Source organism: Protopterus annectens, chromosome 10.part0, assembly GCF_019279795.1.
Source record: "Protopterus annectens isolate FY-2018-M chromosome 10.part0, PAN1.0, whole genome shotgun sequence".
Lineage (NCBI taxonomy): Eukaryota > Metazoa > Chordata > Ceratodontiformes > Protopteridae > Protopterus > Protopterus annectens.
Genome location: NC_056744.1, coordinates 1,175,150,911 through 1,175,171,229, shown reverse-complemented (window position 1 = coordinate 1,175,171,229; position 20,319 = coordinate 1,175,150,911). Strand labels below are relative to the sequence as shown.

Below are 20,319 nucleotides of genomic sequence, written 5' to 3'. Positions count from 1 at the left end.
GAAATGCTTGAAGAAGGATAAAATGAAGCAGAGTTTGCAGGGAGAGCATCTTGAAAGATGGTACTTACAAAAAGGTGTTGAGGAAGGATAAGCCCAGAATGGACAACCAAGTGTTCTCTTTTCTGGGGACCAGAAAAAGTATTGAATAAAAACTTTATCCTTATCTTAGGTGCTGGTGAGACACCAGCTCTACTGTGTCCTAGGCAAGGAGGTCCTGTAAGAGACATGGAAGAAGGTGAACCTGATTTGAAGGAGGTAGGGGAATTACCCTCAATGATTGACGTTCCCTCCAAGGCATCATCTAACCATGTTGAATGACAAGTAATACCAGGTTGCCAGCAGTGATGAATTCCAAAGCAATTTTTCAAGCTGGAAGGGACAATGTTAGTCTTTTTTGACAGTGGAATTCCTGGTTGGGGCGGGGGGGGGGGGGGTAGATGACTTTTTTCTGGAAAACAGGCTTTAGGTTTGTCATGAAATCTTTTTCTGGAGTAGTTTCTGCCCTTCCGTGAGGGCATATGTACCCTGCAAACAAAAGAAGTGGGCTTAGAAGGGTAATTTCTTTGATACCTAGGTACCGACGGGAGAAAAATCTGCTTAAAGTCTTGCATTATTTTACACTTCTCTTGCTAAGTCATGAAAACTCTGTTGCAAAAGAGCCAAATAAGAGGTCCCTGTTCAAAAGCTTGGCCTTACTATCCACAGGGAGGGACTTGTAAGCTAAGCCAAGCAAATCTAATATCAGATCCAGTGGCTGCAGCCCTGGAAGAAGCATCTGCAGCATCATAGCTGCATCTCATGGAAAGCCTTGTCCAAGCATAGAAATCACTTTTGCTTAGTAGCAGAAGCCTTGAGGTTAGGCCATAGTTTTATAATAGTCTCCTAGAATGCACAAAAAGTATTTTGTCATTTGTGTTTGGTTCATTTAAAGCCCAGGATGGCAGAGGTGTAAACCTTTTTATCATACTTGTCCATGACCCTTCTATCTCTGTCTGATGGCAAGACATTAGCTGCTGGAAGAAGCTTAGTCGATTTATCAGTGGAGACAGAGGAAAAAAAACAGAAGGATTTGCTACAGAGTTTTTGTAGAGAAACTTGAAGTCCTCAGGTTGCTTATGAAACCTATCAGGCTTCTTGGAAGCTAGAGACTGGGAATCCAGAATTAGAAATGGATGTAAAGCATCCAGGAAGGACTCAAACTGGAGGAAAATGATAAGGTGTTTGAGCTCCTATCAACCAGCAAGGTATATCACACTGTTTTTGTATGTCAGTCACCTGTTTGAATTGTCAGTCAAAATGTTGCATCACGTCAACAAACCAAGGAAATGTAGACACACTGTAAAAGAGATGAGATGAGATGCACGAAACTCCTCTGTCCCTCGAGGACACCAAAATAAAACTCCAAGTCGCCAAAATGTAAAACAAACAAAATTTATTACGTTTAAGCTTCTCCCAAGCTTTTCGTAGGTTACAATACACCAACTTCCTCAGAAAACTCCTAAGAGTACTACTGTACACTCAATCCAATAGCCAAGACGCTTCATCCTATCTTACAATGTGGATGTGAAGGCCATTATTTTTATCATACAAAAAAACTGGAGTTTCATTATGCAGGAGGGGTTATTCAGGGAGAACGGTATGGAATACCCCAAAATAGTTTTCAGAAGGGGTCAAAACCTCAAAAACATTCTGGAATCTAAGACCAGGTCGCTGGAAGTAAGAGCAGGCATGTCTAAATGCAATATGTGCCATTATTGTAAGCACATATCAGTGGGGTCGTCCTTTGTTATAAGGAAGTCTAAATACAGAATACATGGTAGGTTTAATTGTTCTAGTACAGGAGTTGTCTACATAGCTAAGTGTTCCCACTGCCCAGTCTTCTATGTTGGTAAAACTGACAGAAAATTACAGGAGCGTATTTACGAGCATCTATACGCTATTAGGAAGGGTAAGGTGGAAAACGCTTTAGCAAAGCATGTAAAGGAAAATCCTTTACATTCATTTTCCTTCTTAGCCATCGACCTAGTTTGATCGGATGGCGGGGGGGCTGATTCATTAATCCTCGAAGGGAGAGAATTGGTTTGGCAACTCAGACTGGATGCGTGCCATTATCCAAGCATCAATGACAGATTATCTATATCATGTATATTGAAACTTAAGAGTTTAACTAGATAGTATCTATTGTACCTATTGATTTTCATTATGGCATACATACACAAGTAAAATACAGATAATAGTTTTAATTATAAATATACATACAATAACAAATAGGATAGTTTTTTATTTGATTGTACAGTAGCTTTCGGTAGCAGTTGTTTTGTAGTCGGTAGTAGCACCAGATGAGTAAAGTACCCAGGGGTTATTGATGGCTTATTTTCATTTTTATTCTGATTTATTGCATGATGTGACATTAAAATTCCATCGTTTACATTCATTAAATTTAACAACATGCTGGCTCATCAAATAAGTAACATTTACTATTTTTATATGTTTTTAATCAACCGGGTTCTTTTTCTGATTAATATAATGTTTTTGAGGAGTTTTTATATGTATTCAATGATATTTTGTATATTCTTCTATAGATAAGATGTGCGGGTATTTAAAGGCTAGTGATCGAGTGACGTTGTTTCCGCTTTTATTTCTCTTAGGAGTTTTCTGAGGAAGTTGGTGTATTGTAACTGACGAAAAGCTTGGGAGAAGCTTAAACCTAATAAATTTTGTTCATTTTACATTTTGGCGACTTGGAGTTTTATTTTGGTGTTCTCGAGGGACAGAGGAGTTTCGTGCATCTCATCTCATCTCTTTTAAAATGTTGCATCATTTAAGATAATCTCCCCAAAATAAATTTCTTAAATGGTTGAGTCAGGGGCAAGTTGTCTTTATCATCAGAGAAGCAAGATATCAGGGAAATGATTTTGTGAGGAGTATATGAAGGAGTCTTCACCTGAACCAGCTTTCCCCTCCTCCGATAGAGATACATGTCTCTTCTAAGGGTGGTGATGAATTGAAGGAATAGAAAGAAAAGGGGTTTTCAAAAACAAAACAGTCTTGGCACAGGCTATATGAAAATTCAATCCATTCCTCTTATTGAGACGAAAGAGTAGAAAAAACATTTTTTTTGGGGGAGGGGGGCTTACGTAAGCCCTCACAAAGTATGGCAGGTCAGGACCTCAATCAAAGTGGCAGTCACCTTTTCCCTAATAAGGATTTAAGGCATAATCCCTGATCCCTCAGAAATTATAAGCCTCAAATCCTCCTCAACTCTACTGACATGTGTAAACTCATTGGATATGCAAGAGTCAGACATCATACAAACTTCCGAAGGGGTTGCAGTAGTGGGTGTCTGAGAAAGAGGGAGACGAAATGTGGAGCATCTGAATCAAACTGGGCAATAGAAGGTTCAACTATAGTTTTCTTGAACTTTATCTTAGGTGCAAGTGGAACATCCAAGACTGAGGATTCTGCCATTTTGGTTTGTGACAGGTACTTCAGACATTGGGTTTCTATGTATTTAAGGAAGAAAGCTAAATTGATCTCATTTTGATGCCAAGTACAGGTAAATCTAAAAAAGTTTGTCGTACCATTCAAATATTCAATAAACTCACCTATTATAGTGTAATTTCTTCTCCACAGGATGAGTATAAAAGGATATTTTCCTTATACTTGGATGAAAATATAAAGGAATTCTCCCAAGTGAGTAATACTAAATTTGAAAAAAACAGGAGCACATCTTGCTCCCATCACCACACCTGTCATTTGTTGGTATGTTTCCCCTTCAAAGCTAAGAAAATTATTTTTCAGGACCAGTTCCACGAGTTCAACCAATAAGTTTACTTTAGTTTTATCTTTTTACTATTAAGTAAACTTTCACGGAATATGGTCAAACCTTGATCATGGGGGATAACAGTAAACAAATTAATAACATCCACAGTCAGAAAAACATAGCTAATTTCATTTTTTACTGTTCTCAATCTTTCTTGAAAAATAATTTTCTTAGCTTTGAAGAGGAGTTTATTGAATATTTGAATGGTAAGACAAATTTTTTTAGATTTACCTATTCTTGGCATCAAAATGACATCAATTTTCTGAATATCAGTTTGAAAAATCAACTTTTGGATTGTGTAGTAACATCTATAGAAAGGAGACCTACTCAAATTCAATATTACATTTTGATAGTTGCCATCCTTACCATCAAGGAAAAGGTATAATAAAGGGGCAGATGGTGCGACCTTCAAGGCTAGTGAGTGAAAATATGGTCTTCAAGGAGGAAATGTTTAAACTGACTGGCATGTTTTTAGATAGGGGCTATCCGCTCAAGTTACTATTAAATGTTAAAAAAGAAATTTTGAGAAAAAGGGAGAAAGTGTACACCCCTATACTAAGAAGTACAGTAGTAGTAACACATGAGGTAGACGTCAACAAGTGAGGTGATGTATTTGCATTGAGATACAATCCATTAGCCCCCCCAACTTTTCCCAAGTTTAAGAAATGGATGGAAATTTTGTTTAAACAGTGCTAGCAAAGAAATTTTAGGTACAGAACCACAAATAGTCTATGGTAGGGGCAAGAACCTGAAAAACATACTTGAGAGTAATCCAGATGAGAAAAAATACAACGTCTCACTAATGACTAAATGTGGGACATGTAGGTATTGCCGATTTATCAATGATGGCCCCTACTTATGTGTTAAGGACTATAAATTTTCTATTTCATGTCCAGGTAAATGTAATTGTAATAGTACTAAGCTTGTTTATGTGGCAACGTGCACAGCCTGCGATGGTTTTTACGTTGGTAAAACCATTCGCAGGTTGCGTGATAGAATCTCTGAGCACCTGAGATGTATTAAAAACAAAAATGAGCACAATGCACTTTATTTACACAGTAAAAACTGTGTACATTTAAAAAAAAAAAAATTTTCGTGATAGATAGAATATGGAATCATGGAAGAGGGGGGATTTTAATGCTGAGGTAGAAGCAAAAGAATTGCAATGGCAACTGAGATTAAACGCCTGCAATTCACCTGGGCTAAATGACAGCACTACCTTAATGCCTATTTTAAAACTTAGGGCTAATAAGATCTAAAGGTTGTTATGTTTAGGGTATTGTAAACATTATAATGAATTACATTTTATAATTTTTTCTTTTCCTGCCTTGTATTCTCCATGTTATATTATTGTTTTTTACATACAAATGTAATTGTGTTTATGTGACATGACAAGAAGTTGTATTATTTTTTGTGTGTTGGTATTGGTGTTTGTTTATATGGGTATGACACCAGATGATGTCATGAAACTGACTGTAGTTGATTGGTGTTGGCAATATGAATTATTTAAACGGAGTTTTGTTGCACCAGATGACTCTGAAGAAGCTAGACTTAGTTTCTGGGGAAAGCGCTTAGTTATTTGGTACACCTGTACAATATTAAAGTGAAGCGATTTACCTTGGTGGTCCGGTTTATTAGTTTTCTTTTTATATATTCTCCTTTATTTGTAAAGTTTGGGAAAAATACTGGCAGGTTAATGGCTTGGTTAATGTTGGATTCTGACACCACCTTAGGTAGGAAGAAACACTGGTATGTAAGGTGACTATCCTTGTGGAAAGTCAATTATGGGGCTTAGAAGATAAGGCGTGAAGTTCTCAAAATCTTCTAGCAGATGTACTTACAATGTAAAAGACTCAGCACAGCTCCTCGTGGTGTCCTGCAGAGTTCTACAAGCAGCAGAGAGTGACAGAGTGACTTTCCTGGATTTATAAGTATTTTTTCTGGCTTTCGCTTAAATTACTGCATCTCGACTGCATTTCGCTTAAAAAACAGCTCTGCATATTGTTTTTACTGTACTTGTGTTGAATTTATACTGTTAGCACTTTAAAAAGTTATTTTTTGTTTAATTTAATTGTTAGGCTAACACACTCAAGTGCGCTAGCCGTTTTATAGCATTTACTGTTTGTTACTGTATCTTTTCCTCCTTTCTCTGTAAAAAAAAAGAAAAAAAAAATATCCTTGTTTTCCCGCTTTTCTGAACTAGAATAGTCCAGTCTTCAGATTTTGCTGATCTCTGGGCTTTGTCTTAGTTCCTGTGCTATCCATATCCTTATTTGGATAAGAGGAAGCTTCTTTGTTCACCAGTGGGAATGGGGAGCACTGAGCAACCTATTTGTCCCTAGAGGACTGGTTCCAGCCCAGCAACTTGTAGTTTATTGGCCATTTTGGGTCAATTCCTGGGTCTTTTCAACCCCCTGATATAAAGCCCGCTTTTGCGCGCTTTTTCACTTGTAAAAGACTCAGCACAGCTCCTCGTGGTGTCCTGCAGAGTTCTACAAGCAGCAGACAGCGACAGAGTGACTTTCCTGGATTTATAAGTATTTTTTCTGGCTTTCGCTTAAATTACTGCATCTCGACTGCATTTCGCTTAAAAAACAGCTCTGCATATTGTTTTTACTGTACTTGTGTTGAATTTATACTGTTAGCACTTTAAAAAGTTATTTTTGTTTAATTTAATTGTTAGGCTAACACACTCAAGTGCGCTAGCCGTTTTATAGCATTTACTGTTTGTTACTGTATCTTTTCCTCCTTTCTCTGTAAAAAAAGAAAAAAAACAAAAAAAATCCTTGTTTTCCCGCTTTTCTGAACTAGAATAGTCCAGTCTTCAGATTTTGCTGATCTCTGGGCTTTGTCTTAGTTCCTGTGCTATCCATATCCTTATTTGGATAAGAGGAAGCTTCTTTGTTCACCAGTGGGAGTGGGGAGCACTGAGCAACCTATTTGTCCCTAGAGGATTGGTTCCAGCCCAGCAACTTGTAGTTTATTGGCCATTTTGGGTCAATTCCTGGCTCTTTTCAACCCCCTGCTATAAAGCCCGCTTTTGCGCGCTTTAGCGCGAAGTTGCTCATAGAGCAGCATCGGGCAGCACCGGTTAATCAAGTTTAAACTATTTCTGGCTCTGTAAAGTCTGCTCTTCAATTTTTCCCTTAGAACTGTTCTACTTGCAATCTAAACAGCCTATACTCTATCTGAAAAGCTCAGCACTTGCTCCTAAAGCATTTTTTTATACAGGTAAAGCACTCTTAAACAAAAGAAAGTACTTCATTCACCTAAATTCCCTTGAGTACCCATTTCCCTATAGCTCCTTTCTGACTCAGTTACACAGCAATCTTTTTCACTATTTCTAGCATGTCAAAGGGTCAGTTGCTGGCGTCCTCTCCTGTTCAGCTGGTGAATCTGGGAATCTTGAGGCAATGTTACAATTGCCTCATGTACACAGACAACCCTCTCCTCCTCCCAACAAATACAAATATATGCGAGAGATGCAACTATATAGCCAAACTGGAGGCTGAGCTCTCTCAATTCAGTACTGGCAAGACCAGTCAGGAGGAGAAGGTAACCACGCACACCACAAACCCAGTCTCACATAGAACTATCACAACTGCAAACCAAACACATAAACACACAAAAACATATTCAGAGGCGCTGATTAAAAATCTACCAAAACAACAGAGGCCTCCAAAGCAGACACCCAAGCAACCACCACCTCAAGCAATAGCACATGCAACACATAGTTCACAAAGTCAGTGTGCTAAACAGTCACAGCCCTTAAGGCCAAACAACATGCCAGACACACTTGTAATAGGTGACTCCATAGTCAGACACACTGACGTCCCGCTCACCAGACTGAACAAGGAAAAGGTCACAGTAAGCTGCCTGTCGGGAGCTAGAATCCGCCACATAACACAAGCACTCAGGTCACTCCACAGCAAGTACAAATATGACTCAGTCATTGTACATGCCGGTGTGAACGACCTGAGACGTACCTCCCTGGACTACACGAAGAGAGACATAGAGGAGCTCTCTGATTATGTAGCCCAGGCCGGTATGACCCTGACCCTGAGCAGCATCTTACCCTCACCAAGAATGATGCCACAGTACAAAGACAAAATGATCAGTTTTAACAACTGGCTTAATTACTGGTGTCATTCTAAGGGGATCCAATGTCTGTCTGCTTGGGATGACATGCTTGACAAGCCACGCTGCTTCGCAAGGGATGGCTTGCATCTGTCACCCCTGGGCTTCCGGATATTGGCCAAGGCTCTTGCCACCCCCATAGTGACTTTTTTAGGCAAGGCTCAAATGACAAACCTACCTCCCTAGAAAACACAAGTGGAAAAATACTAAGGGTAATGCTGCTCAATGGCAGAAGTCTAAACCTCAAGATGCACGCCCTCGAAGCCCTCCTCAGTATGGAGAACATTGACGTCTGTGCAGTGAGTGAAACCTGGTTCAAGGCTCCTGAGAGCACCCCAGCACTATCAGGTTTTACCTCATATCATGCTTTCCGGCCCCAAAACTTGGACCGAACCACAAAAGGAGGGGGAGTATCCATATTCATCAAAGATACCCACACCTCCAGGTTAGTGGCAACGCACGAAGCATCGGAGACCATTCAGGTGCAACTATCCATAGGCAAAACTGCCTTACAGTTTGTAGCATGCTACAGACCACCCTCTCAAACTCAGGAACCCCACACAGCCTTCCTGAAGACACTGGAGAGTATGAATGTCTCTCCAAATACCATCATTTTGAGAGACTTCAACTACCCAAACATGGGCTGGGAACATTACTCAAGCCCCAACACCCTAGCCCAAAGGTTCCTAGAATTCATAAACTCAAATGCAATGGAACAACTAGTCACCATTCCCACAAGAGGAGACAATATACTAGACCTGATCATCACAAACATGGGGACAAAATGCTCCACACCGGACGTATATCCCTCTTTGGTAAGATCAGACCATAAATTAATCTCACTGGAAATCCACATCCCGCCCCCACCCCCTGCACAAAAGACCACAGTGAAGAACTTCTCAAAAGCCAACTTCACACTTCTTAAGACTGAAGTGGTATCCTTCAAGGCCCCTGGGCCAGTGGAAACCACAACCCACACTGCTGAATCCTTTGCAAATGCCTTCTACGGGCACCTTCAAGAATGCATGGATCATGCAATCCCAAATAAAACCAAGACCCATTCCCCAAAGGCAGGTGCCCGGTCTGGTGGACCCCAGCCATAAACAAACTTTACAACAGGAGGAGGAAGCTACTACATGACAGAGCAAAATCCCTAAAAGGGAAGGCATCTCTGATCAGTACTAGCAAAAACTACGATCACTCATAAAATCATCCAAGGCCAACTTTGAGAGAAAAATCGCAAAAGACACAAAAGACAATCACAAGGCCTTCTTTAGCTATGTTAGAAACCTGGGTGGAAACTCCCAGATATGCTCAGAGTTAGTCCAAAATGACACAAAATACACTGAACCCACTGACATTGCCAACATTCTGGCAGACAGGTTCAGTGCAAATTTCTCCTCCCCCCCCAAAAGGAGAAATAACTATCCCAGCAGAGTGTAGCCTCCCTAACATATCAGATGCCCAGGTGAGAGCCGCCCTCTCTAAAGCTAAAAACACAGCATCAATGGGACCGGACGGTGTCCCAGGCTGTGTGCTACATGAACTCCAAGAGGAACTAAACCCACACATAAGGCTGCTGTTTAATCTTAGCCTTACTACAGGATACGTACCCAAAGAGTGGCGTACGGCAACAGTGGTCCCACTTCACAAAGTCGGTACTTCTACGGACCCTGGAAATTACCGCCCCATAAGCTTGACGAGCCTGGTCTGCAAAGCTATTGAGAGGATCATTATGGAACTCATAAACAAAGACATTGGGGACCTACAGACATTGGATCCTACCCAATTTGGCTTTGTCAAGGGCAGATCCTGCCTTTTGAACTTGGTCGACTTTTTTGAAACAGTCACTAAGGCCATTGATGGGGGTAAGGCAGTTCACACAGCCTACCTTGATCTTGCAAAAGCCTTTGACACAATACCCCACTCGGGCATCATAGACAAACTCACCAGCTTAAATGTAAACCCATATGTCACAAGATGGGTTGCAAACTGGCTCAAGGACAGAACCCACAGGGTCAGAGTTGCTGGAGCTATGTCAGACTCTAAGCCAATCACAAGCGGTGTCCCACAGGGCTCAGTCCTGGGACCCCTCTTGTTCGGCATTTATTTTTCCGAGGTACAGGCAAACATAGGAGGATTGTGGCTGACAAAGTTCGCAGATGACTGCAAACTGGGCCATAATTGATACTCCAGCGGACACAAACATCCTTCAGAGAGGCCTCATAGAAACGGATAATTGGTGCCAGAGCCATGGCCTTAAGCTGAATGCCAAAAATGTATAGTCATACCCTTTGGGAAAAACAAGGTACCCACAAATTACCACATAGGTGGTAATCCATTAAATCGGAAGACGTAATCAGGGACCTAGGGATCCAGGTTGACAGTAACCTCTCATTTGACACTCACATTGCCAAAGTGGTTAGGAAGACCTTCTATATTGCCCACCTTATCATGAAGGGTTTCACATCTAGATCAAGAGAGGTCATTGTGCCCCTGTACTCTTCTCTTATCAGGCCAATGATTGAGTACAATGCCCCATTTGGGATGTATCTCACCCGATACCTGCAGCAGTTGGAAAGACCCCAAAAGTTCCTCACCAAGAGGATAAAGGGTCTTAAACATATATCATATGCTGCCCGACTGAAAAAACTCCAGCTCTATTCAGTCGCATACCGCCTACTCAGAGGTGATCTGTGCCTGACGTACAAGGCCATGTCCAATCCGGAATTAATGGACATGCTCCACCTCAGAAAATCCAAATCCATCAGAGCCACGAGAGCAAGAGACTTAAACCTCAACACAGAAATAAATAGGACGTGCTGGAGGGACAGATTCATAACCCAGAGTCTCCCTACACTCTGGAACAGAATCCCAGTCCATGTTAGGCAGAGCCCCTCACTGACTCTATTCAAGAGAAATCTTGACGAGTGGATGGGAGATCGTAGGTTTACCCCGGGGGTCATCTCTGTGTCACTACTAGACAGATGCACAGTAAACTAAACCCTAAAAGGGCATAGTATTCTCATCCTAAGGGGTGGTGAAAGCCACACACACTCTGGCTAGGCTTATAAATGCCCTAGGGCAGATAGCCTAGTACGAACCTATGAACTATAAAGACAATCTTTCCAGGTTAAAATTTTAAGTCACATTTAGCTGCAGGTTCAAAGGGAGAATGTGTTAAGGCTTGTAGTTCCAAATTTAAATCCCATGCTGTTATAGGATCTTTATAACGACGTCTAAGTAGAAGGGTACCTTTCAAAAGGCTTTGCATAGTTTACAGGAAGCCAGGGAGGAATTTTGAAACCCCACATGAAAGTTCAATATGGTTGCGAGTGGTACTTGAATAGTCGAAGAACTAGTATCCTCATTAAATGACTCACTAAAAATTCATGAACAGAATGAATCAGGGCTGAGAAACGGTTTACCTGATTCTGCTCTGCCCAATTAACAAATCTTCTCCATTTACTTCTGTAGAGTTTTCTCGTAGTGGGTTTATGGGAAGATAAAAGTAGCGAATGGACAGGCAAAGACAACACAGGTTGCTCGGCTATTAATGGAACTAGAGAAACCATGCAGTCAATTTGAGATTTGAGATGTCCAGGTGAACTGGTGCCTGTTGGCCGAGACAGGTCTGGAGTTGGATCCAGAATCCAAGGTGGGTACAGAAGATGAGGCCAAAAGAAGGAGAAACAAATATGTTGAGGCCAATAAGGTGCAATGAGGATGCTTTCTGAAGGAATTTGGGAATTACAGTGAGGGGATAAGCGTACAAAAAACTGGAGGCCAATCGTGGAGTATCACATCCCTCAGTGACTCCCCCAGTGGGGTGATTAGGCAAAAAAAAGCTGCTGCACTTGTTTAGAGGAGATGGAAAGAGATCAAAACAAGCCTGACCCCACTGAAAGAAGATCAGGTCCACCTTTTTCTTGTTGAGAGACCACTCATGAGGTAGTAAGATGGACCTGCTCAGTTTCTCTATCACGCTGGACTTCCCCGGAATATGAGTTGCAATTATACAGTGTTTGGAAGGAATCACCCATTGCCACACCGAGGGCTTTTCGACACAGGGGGTAAAGATCTGTCTCTCACTTGTTTGTTGCTGTACCAAACTATGAACATATTGTCTGTTTGGACTGCAATTGTTCCGAGAGGGAGAGAGTTTTGGAATGCTTGCAACACCAAAAGCACTGCTCTCATTTCCAGAACACTGATATGCTAAGTTGGCCTCTTTGGGGGCCAAGTGCTTTGGACAGTCTTCCCCAGAAAATGCCCCCCCCCCACACACAATCTGAAAAGTGTCCGTGGTCACTATGGCCTTGGGCTGAGGAAAAAAATGAAAACGATGACCTTGCGACAAGTCTGACTGAATCCACCAGGAAAGATACCTCTTGCATACCTGAGTTATTCCTATCTTTGTCAAAATGGGTTAAGAGAAAATTGACCATTTTGTCTGTAGCATGCATAGAAGAATTCTCATGTGATATATCTTGCTAAAGGAATGAAGATCATTGCCGCTGACACTGATCCCAGGGTCTTGCAAAATCAACAGGTCTGAAATTCTGGTGCTGCAAATTATTTGCTTGACCTGATTTCTTATTGTTTGTACTCTCAAAAGGAGAAGAGATGCTACTACAGAAACTGTGCTGAATATTGCTCCTATGAATTCCAATGTTTGAGTTGGTTGTAATTGTGACTTGCTGTAGTTGATGGTTATTCCAAGACTTGAACAAATTTGCAACACTTGGTCTCATGCTTGTACCAGATGATGCCTGGTTGGAGCAGTAATGAGCCAGTCGTCTAAGTATGGAAACACCCAGAATCCCTGCAGTCTCAGGTGAGCTGCTACTACTGCCATACACTTGGTGAACACCATGGGGGCTGTGGTGAGGCCAAAGGGCAGTGATCTGAACTGATAATGACTGGCTCCCAGCCGGAAGCTTAAGTACCTTCTGGATCATTTGTCCATTTTTATGTGATAGTATGCATCCCGAAAATCTATCGAGCACATCCAGTCGTCCTTGCTCAGAAAGTGCAGAATGGACTGAACCATGACCATCGAGAACTTGGTGTGTCGAACAGATTTGTTCAAAATACTGAGACCTAAAATCAGTCTCCAGTCCCATTTTCTTTGGCATTCAAAATAATCTGGAGTACGTTCCAGATTGTATTTCATCTGGAGGGACCTCTTGGATGACTCTTACTAGCAGCTTTAGGATTTCTAATGCTGCTGCTTCCCTCTGATTGGATGGAACATCGAGGATTTTCCTGGGTAAGAGGTGGTAGGGAAAAGGGAAATATAACCTCTGGAAATAATTCTCTGCACCCAAGCGTCCTTTGTTATGTTCAGCCAGGCTTCCTGGTGTAGAGATAAGCGACCCCCAACTGCCCCCAGAGGAAGAAAACTGGGCCTCCCTTCAGGAGCGAAGAAAGGGTCTGTCGGAAAATGAATCTCTAGACCCTCTGTTTTGTGGGTCTCCTCTGCCACGGGGGGGCATATTCTGCCATTATTACTCCCCCCTCTGCCTCTGGGGGGGGGGGAACTACTTCTCAAAATGCAGTCACTCGAGGTACTCCTTAAAATGGAGAACATCAATATCTGTGCAGTGACTGAGACCTGGTTCAAGGCTCCAGAGAGCACCCCTGCACTACCAGGCTATAACTCATACCACACTTTTTGGCCATGTAACCTGGACCGGAACACCAAAGGTGGAGGTGTGTCCGTATTCATCAAGGAGATCCACACCTCCAGGCTAGTTGCTCAGCATAATGCAGCCAAGGTCTCCAGGCTAGTTGCTCAGCATAATGCAGCCAAGGTTATCCAAGTGCAACTAACTCTGGGCAAAACTGCAATCCAAATCGTAGCTTGCTACAGATCACCCACCATGCCCCAGGATTCCCACTCCTATTTTCTTGATGTACTGGAAAATATTAGGGTTCAACCAAACACCCTAATAATGGGCGATTACAACTACCCCACCATTAACTGGGAAAACTACTCATGTACCAACTCCTTCGCTCAATGCTTTCTGGAATTCATAAACTCCAATGCCCTGGATCAACTTATCCACACCCCCACCAAGGGCAACAATATCCTAGATCTAGTCATTACCAACATGAGTGACCGGTGTTCCACACCTGAAGTCAACGCCTCATTGGTCCGATCCGACCATAAGCTAATTACCCTAGATATCCACATCCTGCCCCCACCCCCCATTAAGAAACCATGGTAAAAAACTTCTCCAAAGCCAACTTCATGCTTAAGACAGAAGTGGTGAATTTCATGACACCCATGCAGATGGACAACACAGTTACGACTACTGAATCCTACACAATTGCACTTTATAAGCACTTACATGAGTGCATGGATCGTGCTATCCCAAACAGAACCAAGACGCTATCCTCCAAAGAAGGAAGCCAATCTGGTGGTCCCCTGCCATAACAAACTGTACAACAGAAGGAAGAAACTCTTGCAAAAGAGAGTAAAATCCCACGAGTGGAGGAGCTCCCTGGTCAGCCTCAGTAAGAAGCTGCGATCCCTGATAAAATCCTCTAAGTACCATGTTCAATCATAGCCTCACCTCAGGCTTTGTGCCTGCTGAATGGCACACAGCAACAGTTATCCCACTCCACAAGGGGGGAGCCACCACAGACTCCGGGAACTACCGTCCCATTAGCCTGACGAGCCTAGTCTGTAAGGCCATGGAATGTATCATCATGGGACTTATAAACAAAGACATTGGTAATCTCCAAACTCTGGAACCCACCCAGTTCGGGTTTGTAAAAGGCAGATCATGTCTCCTAAACCTGATAGACTTCTTTGAAGCAGTCACCAAAGCCGTAGACAAGGGTAAGGTGGTTCACACAGCCTATCTAGAGCTTGCCAAGGCTTTCAACACCATCCCCCACTCTGGAATTATAAACTCACTAAACTAGGTATAAATCCCTATGTCACAAGATGGGCTGCCAAATGGCTCACTGACAGAACCCACAGTGTGAAAGTAGCAGACTCCAAATCTGACTTCAGACCAGTGACAAGTGGAGTACCACAGGGTTCAGTCCTGGGTCCTCTCCTGTTTGGTATCTACTTCTCTGAAGTACAGGCTAACACAGAAGGTCTTTGGCTAATGAAGTTCGCAGATGACTGCAAACTAGGAGCCATAATCGAAACTCCTAACGATGTGGACATCCTACAAAAGGGCCTCACTGAGACAGATGCCTGGTGTCAAAGCCATGGCCTCAAGCTCAATGCCAAAAAGTGCATTGTCATCCCCTTTGGTAAAAACTCTGTACCCATGAACTACAACGTAGGCAGTAGTATACTTAACACCAAAAGTGTGATAAGAGACCTTGGGACACAGGTGGACAGTAGTCTCTCCTTTGATAATCACATCACCACAGTAGTCAGGAAATCCTTCTACGTGGCACACCTCATCACAAAAGGTTTCTCATCCAGAAAAAAAAAGGTTATTGTTCCCCTCTACTCATCACTCATTAGACCGATTATAGAGTACAACGCCCCTTTTGGTATGTACCTCACAAAACATCTACAACAACTGGAAAGTCCACAGAAATACCTCACAAAAAGGATTACCGGCCTCAAACAGATGCCCTATGCAGACAGTCTCAAAAAACTCCAGCTTTACTCCATCGCATATCGCCTACTCAGAGGTGATCTCTGCCTAACATACAAAGCTATGTCAAACCCAGAGCTGTTGGACATGCTCCACTTAAAGAAATCAGAATCCCTCCGAGCTACACGCTTTAAGGACCTAAACCTTGTCACCACAATAAACAGAACATGCCGGAGGGATAGATTCCTGTCCCAGAGACTTCCCATACTCTGGAATAAACTATCTATCTATATCAAACAAAGCTTCTCATTAGCACTCTTCAAGAAAAATCTTGATGATTGGATGGGAAAAAGGAAATTCACACCCAGGGATCACCTCTGTGGCTCTGCTCGACACTGGCACAGGAAAATAATTTTCATGAGTAGCAAAAGCCAGGGTAGCTTTTTGGCTGGGCTTGTATAGGCCCCAGGGCCGATAGCCTAGTACCTACCTATGAACTTATGTGTGTCCCAGAAAGGACCCCGTGACTTCCTGAACCACAGCTTTCGACCTCCCCATTGATTCCTGGAAAGGGTCCATTGAGGGGTCGAAAAACATACACCCACTGCAGATAGAATCTTTCCACCTTTCTCACACCTGGAGAGTGCATCTTTTACTGTCAGGCCAAACAATGAAGAACCGTCAAAGGGAGCACTGGTGAAAGATGACTTGAAGGGATCCACAAAAATCACGGTCGCATCCAGGCATGCCTCCTCATGGAAATGCCTGAGGCCCTTGAGGTGCCTTCCACAGCATGCGAGATGAGTCTCATGAATGAATTTGCAATAGATTGAAGGTTAGTCAACTGGGACAACAGATGTTTAAGCCTCTGCAGTAAAGGCCCCTGAAAGGGAGTATGAAGGTTCCTTAATCAAGTCCCTTTGCAGTCTCATGAAGTGTACCACATAGTTCAGCAATCGGGGGAGCAAATGCCGCTGAAGCATAAACTCGCTTCCCAAATCTGTCCAGTGCCCTAGACAGTGCTATTGGGGGATGGACAGTGGAACTCTGTTCCACGAGTTCCTTCTTCGTAGCTGCTGCCACAAGCATTGCATCAACTGGTACTCCTTTACTCCAATGTTCTCTTCTTACCAGTGGAACCAGAATCCTGTTCTCTTGGGGACTGGCTCAAATTTATCAGGTTCCTTCCACGTCCGCTTAGAACCCAAATCAATAAGTTCATCAGTAGGCGGAGTGACCCAAGAGGTAGACAGACCAGTCCCGAAAGCTTCCAGAAATGCTGCCTCCACAGTTGTCGTCCAGTTGCGAAAGCAGCAAATGAGATCTGAGGAATGTCATGTATCATGCATTCTGGGTAGGAAAGCAGCTTGAGAGTTTTTTTGTTGGCCATGAGCTAGTGTAATGGCCAAGTCAGATCAGAGTGTCAGATCCAAACCCATCCATTGAGGAATGAATAAAAACTGGTATCATCAAATCAAATCAAATTTTTTGAGAAAAATGCAAGATAAAAGAAGGTTCCTCAGTGTGGTACTTATCTGAATAAGTCTGGACAATGGTAGCAGCCAACAACAACCCAGAGAACAGACTGAAGAGAGCAAAGATCCTTCATTTGGACTGGCAGCTAATTGTACTTTAATGAAAAATAGAGGCATGGAAATGTAAAATAGTTGGGACTGGAGCAGTAAAGGAATCCAAGTCTCTCTTGATGCACCCACAAAATCTTTTCCATTTACTATTATAAATCATTTTAGTTGAAGGTTTTTGGAATGAAAAAAGAATCTGGCAAACACTGGAGGAAAGCCTTAAATGTCTAGCCATCACTGGAATTGAAGAAACTATGCGGTCAACTTGAAGCCTGCAATGTCTGGATGCATCATCCCTGAAGGGTGTGACATAAGATCTGCACTGGAGTCCAGTATCCATGGAGGACATACTAGGTCAGACCACAGGAAGGGAGACTACACTTGCCGAGGCCACAAGGGGGCAATGAGGATTACTTTGCTGTTCAATCGACTGGCTTTCTGAAGAAACTTGGGTATTAGAGGTAGAAGAGAAGGTTAAGCGTAAAGTTGACCAGAGGGTCAATCATGGACTACAGCATCTCTCGGTGGCTGTCCCTGGAGGGAATTAGGGAAAAAAACTTGCTTGGCTTGTTGTTGAGGGGACAGGTGAACAGGTTGCAGTATGGCTGATCCCATTTTTGGAAGATCATCACTGCCACTGACTGATTCAGAGACCACTCGTGAGGAGACAGTATGGTCCTGTTGAGCTTGTCTGCTAGTATGATGGATTTCTCCAATATGTGCATTGCTACTAGAAGGCAGTTGGAGGAGATCGCCCATTGCCAAACTCTCAATGCTTCTTGGCACAGGGGGTAAGATCTGGTCCTCCCCATGTTTACTGATGTACCAGACTACTGGCATGCTGTCCCTCTGAACAGCAATAGTCCCTAGTGGAACAAAGTTCTGGATGGTGGGCTTGAAGACTTTTCTGAGGTATCTTGGAGGAATGGAGACCTCAAATGAGGAGGTACCTGCTCCATGGAAAATCACAGAAGACATTGTACATATACATATCTCCATTCCAAGGTCTTGTGTACCTTCACCGTGAGGAAGGTACTGACTGAGGTAACTTGGATGAAGAGCATTTCCTACGCTCTATAGCTTTTTTAGATTTTTGAGAGGGGATTCAGCCCCTGATGAAGAGGTACCAGTAGAAGGAGCTGAAGCTGGAAGAAGTCCTTTGAGGATTAATTTATTCCTGTGGTCACTTAATACCCTGACATTAAAGGCCGCACAAATAGAGCAAGAGGTGTCCGGATGTGCTGACCCAAACAGTACACACACTCCCTGTGGGCATCAGAGTTTGAGATCTTATGCCCATAGGAAGTGCATTTTTTAAATCTGGCAGGCTTATCAAGCATACTGGAAACACAAAAGGTTGTGTGTTTGTTGAGGAATGAAAGAAAATGACAACATCAGATCATCAAGTTACCTTGTTAGATAACCCATCAGTAATGGAAGACTGCAACAGTGCTCTAAGGAAGGACATCAAATAATTAAAATCTCATCCATAGGATGTGGAGAAAGAGACAAGACAGATGCTAACTGAAAGCTAAGTGACAGCTGTATCAGTCTTCGCAGTCCTTCATCCTTCTATTCTCTAACAGAAATAATAAATACAAAATAAGTTGTTAACCACGTTAACCCAGTAGATATAAATTCCCATTTCAAGGCACTCTGGGAGTAATATCTGGTTAAGTGACTTGTTCAGAGTCAAAGCAGTCAAATGAAGGCTACGGAAATCAAATCCTGGACTTCTGCAGGTTCAAGCTCAAGCAACACAGTCAAAATTCTGCACCAACCTGCTACTCTTCCTAATATCTTTTAATTCAACTACATCCCTCTTACACAGCTTGTTTTTGGAAAAGCATCAGATAAGCACCTCTCTGAAGGGTGGATGTGAGAGAAATTCAGGTAGAAGTACAAGATAGCATCACTTGACATAATTAAAAAGTGCAAGCTTAATTCATCTGCCACATGACAGGCAGTCAAATTATTCCAAAGTGTCATACTCACAATAACCACAAAACTCAGAAATATCAAAGTTAGATTTACTAGAGAAACATTATTTTTGCATTACTCAGGTTATTTCAGTTATAACTTCTATATTAAGAGTTAATGGGTGCCAGTCAGAGAAAACTAGACTCTCTTAATCTTACGCTGCTTGGTAACCAGAAAGCTACAGAAGTGCTAACAAAAACTGAATTAAATTAACTAGAATCAGTTTTAGTAGCTAACACAGCAACAGCATTACCTGGTTTACTATCACAGTACTGGTCACATACCTTGTAATCTGCAGGCAATCGGGAAAGTAATAACCCTTCAGGCTTCTGAGCCACTACCTATATTACCAAAAATAAATCAATAAATAAACAAATATGTACCATTCATATACATAGAGTAAAAAAAAATGTATGTTTCAAAACAGTACTTGCAATCACAAAGACTATAACTCCAATATTTTATAGCTATATTGGTAGCAAAACAATTGTGCAAACCACCTGTGGCACTTTTATATGAAGCAAATACGTAGCTGCAATTTTTCAAATATGAGCATGTCTGTACTCATGGCAGAGGAATAAAGACTGCAAAGAGAAAAACATTTAAACAGTAAGGGATATAAACTGAAATAAAGCACTTATAATAAGAAATAAATCATGAACAATGTGGGGTAAAGAAACAAATTTTATTTATGCATTTATTTTACATTTGTTTACAGAGAAAGTCCGACTTAACACAAGTCCTTTTTCAGCGGAGGCCCAAGGAAAAAAGCTCAACATAAAACATACAAGTTTAACATATAGTACAAAATCCTGTGTACACCTTGACAATCTAATAATACATTTTATATCACAGAGAAATGTTTACAAAACAGTATAATAAATTTATTTTCAGAGTCAAAGCAAGGGTGGACTAGTCAATTCGTAGATAAGATATTGATGGATGTTATTTACAAGACTTAAAAGAAGAGGTAGAGATTTTCCTTATAAGTATCAATTCATTATAAACAGTCTGAATACAACTTTATGCTTTTGAAAGACAACAATATTAGGTTATGAAGATAGGAGTTTAACCAGGAGTAGTGCATGTGCATAGCCATGTTTTAGACTGGTGAGTTAGTATTTTTTTAAACTGAGATAAGGCAGTAGTCAATGTTATGTTAGTAGGCAGTATGCTCCAGATTTTAGCTATACAATTTTAGAAAAGGGAGTCTCCTGCAGCA

General features: G+C 41.9%; 1 protein-coding gene across 1 annotated transcript in view; it reads right to left on the bottom strand.

Annotated features, from left to right (window-relative positions):
* TDRD5 (tudor domain containing 5) overlaps positions 1-20,319 on the bottom strand; it is a 2,447,201-nt gene that overhangs the window by 778,500 nt on the left and 1,648,382 nt on the right. Inside the window, exon 6 of the mRNA XM_044085919.1 lies at positions 19,382-19,438. Coding sequence (XP_043941854.1) covers positions 19,382-19,438 — 57 coding nt within the window. The remainder of the gene's footprint in view (positions 1-19,381; positions 19,439-20,319) is intronic.